This window comes from Puma concolor, chromosome B2 (genome assembly GCF_028749965.1).
Source record: "Puma concolor isolate L17-30 chromosome B2, mPumCon1.1.hap2, whole genome shotgun sequence".
NCBI classification, from domain to species: Eukaryota; Metazoa; Chordata; class Mammalia; order Carnivora; family Felidae; genus Puma; species Puma concolor.
In genome coordinates, this window is record NC_141671.1 from 12,354,553 (window position 1) to 12,361,651 (window position 7,099).

Consider the following 7,099-nt stretch of genomic DNA (forward strand, 5'->3'; position numbering starts at 1 on the left):
GGCTCTGTGCTGACAGCTCAGAGCCTGGAGCCTGCTTCGGATTCTGTGTCTCCCTCTCTCTCTGCCCCTCCCCTGCTCGTGCTGTGTCTCCCTCTCTCAAAAATAAATAAGCATTAAAAAAAAGAAGTAGAGATTCGATATGTTTATATTTTGTGTCAATTCTATTTTATGTTTCATTGTCTTGGGGATACAATCTTATTAGTTTTAGAATTGAAAAGCCGTGAATTCTAAGCTAACAGTTATGCATGGGAATCATCAGCATTCCAAAAAAGGTATTATTTTTAATTACAGACAGGGCTGTTTTTTGTTTGTGTTTCATATATTTGTTTTCGGTCTGGAAGTGTTATAGGTTCTGTTCTAAAGCTTTTGGGAAACACATTTGCCAAATAGTTTGGAGGGAGTCATCTGTCATGTCTCCCTTGGACTGAAACCTTAATCACATTATTGGCAGGTGTATTTTATAAATATATTTGCCTGTAGACATATAGGAAAAAAAATGGGTTCTTCAGCATTTGATTTTCTAGTTTATGTCTAACGAATATTGTAACAACTAGCAACCCTCCAAACACACTCAAAAATACCCTGTTTTAAAAATTAGGACTTGAAGAAGTCATTTAGTCCCTTTTGCTGATGATAAGCCAGAACTTTCTTGTCAAAGGTTAGGGGGAAACTGTGAGGGGTCCTTAGGGATTGTCTATTCCAATCTAGTCTGTTCCCTTTCATAATAAGACAGAAACTCGGAGTTCATCATACAGAACATTTCCCTCATTGAGAAAAGTTCCCCATGCTTTTCTTATTATGCATTATTTTATTATCATGTCTACCTGCCATGTTAGACTAAGGTAAAAGTGAAGACAAAGTCAGTAGTCTTGACAAGTTTGATTTGGAATATTTTAAAAGTTGTGCCACTAAGGAACATAAATATTTCATGCATGCAAACCTGTACATCTCATTTTAAAGACACTGGTGAACCACTGAACTTTCAGCCTGTACATTCAGGAAGTTAGCAAAAATAGCACTGTCTGGTAGCTAGAGAGCGTTTCATTAGTGATTATGCCTTGGCTGGATCAGATTTCCAAAGTCTACCACTTGGGGTGGGGAAGGACGTATATGCGTGAATCGACCCTGAGTCTATTTTCAGGCTATTTATTTTAATAATTTTTTTTAAGTTTTATTTTATTTATTTATTTTTTTAATTTTTTTTTCAACGTTTTATTTATTTTTGGGACAGAGAGAGACAGAGCATGAACGGGGGAGGGGCAGAGAGAGAGGGAGACACAGAATCAGAAACAGGCTCCAGGCTCTGAGCCATCAGCCCAGAGCCCGATGCGGGGCTCGAACTCACGGACCGCGAGATCGTGACCTGGCTGAAGTCGGACGCTTAACCGACTGCGCCACCCAGGCGCCCCTTAAGTTTTATTTTTAAAAAATTTTTTTCTGAGAGACAGAGAGACAGAGAGAGACAGAGAGAGAGAGAGAGTGAGAGAGGGAGAGGGAGAGCGTGAGCAGGGGAGGAGCAGAGAGAGAAGGAGAGAGAGAAACCCAAGCAGGTTCTGTACAGTCAGCACGGAGCCTGGTATGGGGCTTGAGCTGAGATCACCACCTGAGCCGAAGTCAAGAGTCAGATGCTGAACCACCCAGACTCCCCTATTTTCAGGTGATTTTAATACTGAATTTACTCCTTGCTGACTGTTGTTGGTCTAGTTATGCAACTAGGAGACAAGAAGATACCAAGGATCGGAGGGAGTGGGAGGGACACCGGGTCCCTCAAGAAATGGTCATTAGTGCCTGGTCTTTATCAGGCGCTGTAGTAAGCAGGGGGGATTGCAGAGACAAAGAACAGTTTCTGTCCTCAAGAAGATAATAACAACTCAGGATGGGAAGCAAACACAGACATGAATAGATACAATATGATGTTTTGAAATATGGTAGGAGAAGGTATAAGTTCTGCCAGTGTGGTAGCCTAGCGGGGTGGGGAGCAGGGTCAGGAAAGTGGTCTTGAGTTGTCTTGAAAGATGGGTACGTATCTGCATGTGGCCCAGCACGGAGGACAGGGAAAGGTCTGAAAGGAGGGAAGACAGCAGGTGCAAAAGCATGGAGATAGAAACGGAATGGATTTGGGGAGCCACGAGTAGTGAGGTTTGACCAGCAATGAGTGTGGGAAGAGACGAAGCCGGAGAATTTGCCAGGAGGCAGCTCAAAGACGGCTGGTAAGGGGCGCCTGGGTGGCTCAGTCGGTTGAGCGTACGACTTCGGCTCAGGTCACGATCTCGCGGTCTGTGAGTTCGAGCCCCGCGTCGGGCTCTGTGCTGACTGCTCAGAGCCTGGAGCCTGCTTCCCCTTCTGTGTCTCCCTCTCTCTCTGCCCCTCCCCCGTCCATGCTCTGTCTCTTTCTGTCTCAAAAATAAATAAACATTTAAAAAAAATTTTTTTAAAAAAGATGGCTGGTAAGATGTGCTAAGGAGTCAGGACTTTATCTTACATAAATCACTGTAATAACAATTGTACTGACTCATATTGAGCACTTATTCTGTGCCAGGCGTTGATCCGATCATTTTATGTGAATTGAATTCATCAATCTTTGTGACAACTCTGTAACATAACTATTATTCTTATTATTGCCCTCATTTTACAGAAGGAAATCAAAGCACAGAGATGTTAAATAACTTGACCAAAGTCACACAGCTGAAACAAACAGTGAACCCAGAAATCATAACTGAGGTAGTCACATTCTTTGACCCCTGGTGTGTGTGCCTACCTAATGATTTGGGAACTGTTTTTTTTAGCAGAGGATGACATTACCAGATTTTAGAACAATGGCTCTGGAGGTCATGCGAAGCCCGGAGCTGGAGCACAGGTGGGCAGAGGAGGAAGGATCCAGGGAGACCAGTTGGGAGACTTGTCAAAACCCCAGGAGAGAGGCAATGACTTTCATGCCCAGGGAATTCAGGAAGAGACCCAGAAACCCTTCCAAACCCAGGGAAGCTTGGCTTCCAGGGACCCAGCATATCTGACACTCAGAGAGGATTGCTTTTCATCACTGTCTCCTGCTCTGTGCAACAGTCATTTTCAGTAATAACCTGGAAATGAAACAAATGATAATGGCCAGATAAGAAACACAAATGGTGAAAATGTCCTTCTCTGGAAGTCTCATGTGTAATCGCACCAGTCAAGTAAATAAAAAAGATTTTTTCGCGCAAAAAAGAGAAAAGCGCAATGGGTTAACATTTTAAATCATATTCGTACAGTTTTTGGAGAAAGGGAGAAAAATGTATTCCTACATATTAATCAAAGCAGAAGTAATGAGCAAGTAAGAGGACCAAGTTGTTTCCAAGAAGCCCGTAAATCTACGAGGGAGGAGGAGCTTTAAACACACACTTGCTGTGTGAGAAGTGAGTGGTACAGCGGTGGTGTTTGGGCTCAGTGCTGAAGGACAAGCAGGAATTGCATCAGGGGACCTGGGAATGGGGCCTGAGGAGGGCATTCCAGGAGGATGGAATGGCATGGGGAACAGCATGGACTGTGTCGGTGACTGGTGGGAACGAACCCTGCAGATTCTCGGGTTGGCAGACCCGAGAGTCCTCTAGTGTGCAGGGCTGGACAGGACGACATTACAAAGCCTGGTGGGACCGCGGGTAGAGGGTTTTGCGTGCTCTGGAGAATTTTTTCTTAGGAAGACAGATGGCAGTGTGGGAGGCAGAGAGTACCCTGTGCTCACGGGGGAGGCAGGAAGACCCAGTAAGAGGGAATAGGGCCCTGAACTCAGACAGAGGTGGCTGGAACAGAAAGCAGGAAACAGGGGCGCCAGGTGGCTCGGTGGGTTAAGCATCTGCTCAGGTCATGATCTCACGGTTCGTGAGTGTGAGCCCCTCTTCGGGCTCTGCACTGGTGGTGCTGAGCCTGCTTGGGATTCTCCCTCTCTCCCTCTCTCTCTGTTCCTCCCCTGCTTGTGCTCTCTCTCTCAAAATAAGTAAGCAAACAACAACAACAACAAAAGCAGAAAAAACAGTGTCAAGATGGATAGGCACCTGGGCACAGGCATCCACAAGGGCACCAGGTCCTAAGCCTGAGTTTCAGCCTTTACCAGCTTCCAGTTTGTTTTTTGATGTACTCCAAGAGCCCAGCAGGTGTGCTGTGGGGGTGTGTGCATGCGTGCACCCCCCCCACACACACACAGTAGGTGCTGTAAGTGACACCAAATGGCATCTTGCACATTGTCTGCTAAAAAAAAAAAAAGGTGTGCTCTTGAGACAGTAGCTCCAAAAATGCCCTTTAGGAAGGGTGACCGTAAATCCTGGTTTTCTGCCAACAATATGGGCTTAAATCAGACCAGGCAAATTTATTAATAGCGTTCCTTTTCACTCCTAAAAGTATTCTGCTTTTGGTGATCAGTTATATGGTATTACTACCTTTGGGTGACCCCTCTCCAAGGGGTACCATTGTGCCTTCCCAGCTCGGTTTGTGGAATACTGACCGTGGTGAGCATGGGACGAAATCCTGGACCTCATTTCTGTCTGGACCAACCCATCCCTCCATGCCCCACCCTGGAAAAAATTCCCCTTCAGGCCTGCAGAAGAATTACCGGGATGGCAACCTTGAGAGAGGGACTCCGAAAATTAGATTCTATCTCTAGCTCTGCCCCCAAACAAGCTGTGCAGCCTCAGGCAAGGCGTTCTCTCTCTGGGCCCCAGCGTCCTCAGGTGGGAAGCAAGAGGGCTCAGCCAGATGGAAGGCCAGATTTGAGCCCTTAAGTAATTCTCAAAGGGCCCACTTTCCGGAAGCGGGTAATATAAGGCACCTCCCAGGATCTCCCACCCTCCCCTGAGAATCCCCGCCGGCCCCAGCTCTGTGCGGGTCGCACGGCTCTACTTTTTAGTGCCCCGGGGTGTGACCAACTTCGCAGGTTCTTGACACACAAAAGGCTCTCAAAGCTAGTCCTACAGCAGCGGGGCCCTGGACACGACAGCAGGGAAACACAGACCGGTACAGCTGCTCCCGTCCCTCCGACCCTGTGCCCACCCACCGGGAGGGCTGCGAGGCCCCTGCGGACCCAGCTCCAGCCCACTCCAGTCGCTCCCCCGCCAAGCGTGGCAAAAGGCCTTGTGCCTGCTTGTCTGTTTTGTTGGTTTTACCTTAAATCCCTCATCCCAGCCCTTCTTGGGCGCGGGGACGCGTGTCTGGTCCTCAGCAGCCTGGGAAGGTCCGCAGCCCATGCCGCGCGCTCCACCTCCGGCCGGGCCTCCAGGTGCGCCCCCGGGGGTCGCTCCCTGCCGCGCCCCTGAACCTCACCCCGCCGCCCCCTCCCCTGCGCCCGCGTCCTGCACCGTGCCCCTGCGCCCTGCGCCCGTGCCCCTGCGCCCCAGCACTCTCCCACTTGCGGCACTGAAAGCCTGGGCTGGAGGCGCTCGGCGTCTGGGCAGTTGCCGGGAACTGTTGCCACAATAAACCGCATCAGCGGACCTGGGACTTTTGTAACTGGAAACTGGAAGGCCGGAGGCGTCTAAATCACACCTAGGACGCAACTTGCAGCCCTCTCCGTTGAAAAGTGAAGGGTGAGGGGCGCTCACTGCTGGGCGATTAGTCTTTAGAGAACCGTAGTCTTAAGCATCCTGCGGGACCTGTTATTTGTCCCTTTCTAAGGCACCGTGGGACCCTCCTGCTTCTGTGCTGCGGAGGCTGGGGACTGTGTGGCCAGCCGCTGCTGAGCGAAGGGGGGCCGTGGAGCTGGCCGGACAGCCTCAGACGACAGTGTCACGGGCCCACCTCGGGGAGGACGGTCACACAAACAGAAACCTGCACAGTGAAGAAAAGCGGGCATTAGGACCCTCACAGCTCAGCGGCCCCGAAATGGGTCATGCAAATCATTTTTATGGAAGCCACATTTTGTGAGCTGCTACATGGTAAGGAAATGCGTTCTCAGAGAGCTAAATAAAAAATGCCGCAACCCACCAGGCAAGGCGGACCAGGAAGACTGCCGCACTGAGCAACAGGTCCTTTCCTGGATTTCCCCCCCCCCCCCTTTTGTCCTATTTTTGATTATTTTTTCGATTTTCAATAATTAAAAAAAAAAGTGAGAGGGATCTTAGACATCATCTACCAACTCCCTATTTCACAGGCTGTAAACCTAGGCTCGGAGAGGCTGAGTGGTTCAGATTGGGGTGGGGAGGCTAGTCAACGAGGGATCTGGAACCAGGAACCAGGTGGCCTTGTGGCAGGATTCTGACACAGGGAGTCGGGACACGGAGGCCTTTCTTTCCAGGAAGCAACTTTATTTGAGCCAGCACCGCTCGGTTGGGTTCCTACCCTAAGAACTGAGCCCCCAACAGCCAGGTGGCCTAGTTTTTTTAATATATTTTTTACTTCTTTGTCTCCCACATACGGTAACACACAAATATGTAGTCTGATTAAGTGGTCTCATATTACAGGGTGGTGATGGATGTTGTCACATATGCGTATAACCAGGTTGCCTTGAGGTCTTTTTTTTTTTTTTTTCCTTTCCTTAGGGAGGGTTCCCTACAACAGCCTGACTCACTCCCATGAATCAGCAACACCAGGAAAATCCTAGTAAGAATTTTTGGAAATGTAAAAATCCTGGATCCTTCCAGGGAAATTACTGGTCCGTTCTGTTACAGGTGCTGATTCTTTGGGTTATAGCGTTTAAACTCCTTTCACTGCCTCTCTTTACTGGTTGGACGATGTTGCCCATCAATTTTCCTTTTACTAACATTGAGAAAAAAGAGGAAATATGGGATGAAAATCAAGTCAAAGCCTTAGGATTATTGAGCAAGGAGCATTACAGATTTGTGAATGAAGAGTTGAAACAAGGCTCAGATGGCATTTGGGGTTCTTTCTCTGAAAGAATGAACTCATGGGTGTAACAAGTCACATGAAACGTTCCAGCTGGAAACTGAAAAACTCTCAACCAGAATAAGCCAACACAAGACACCAAAGAAATGTTCTCGAGAAAGTTTAGTGAAAGTTTACAGGATGAGCTGTGTGAGTTTTTTTTTTTTTTTTCTTCTAAGGCAACCTGTGAACAGAGACTTGATAGGACATGGGTGTGAATAAATGGGGTGGAACCCACATGTGTTGTGTAAGT

General features: G+C 48.1%; 1 protein-coding gene across 1 annotated transcript in view; it reads right to left on the reverse strand.

Annotated features, from left to right (window-relative positions):
- STMND1 (stathmin domain containing 1) overlaps positions 1-5,290 on the reverse strand; it is a 29,173-nt gene extending 23,883 nt beyond the window's left edge. The window contains exon 1 of the mRNA XM_025917131.2: positions 5,133-5,290. Coding sequence (XP_025772916.2) covers positions 5,133-5,213 — 81 coding nt within the window. The 5' untranslated portion in view covers positions 5,214-5,290. The remainder of the gene's footprint in view (positions 1-5,132) is intronic.
- Positions 5,291-7,099: the final 1,809 nt, after the last annotated feature.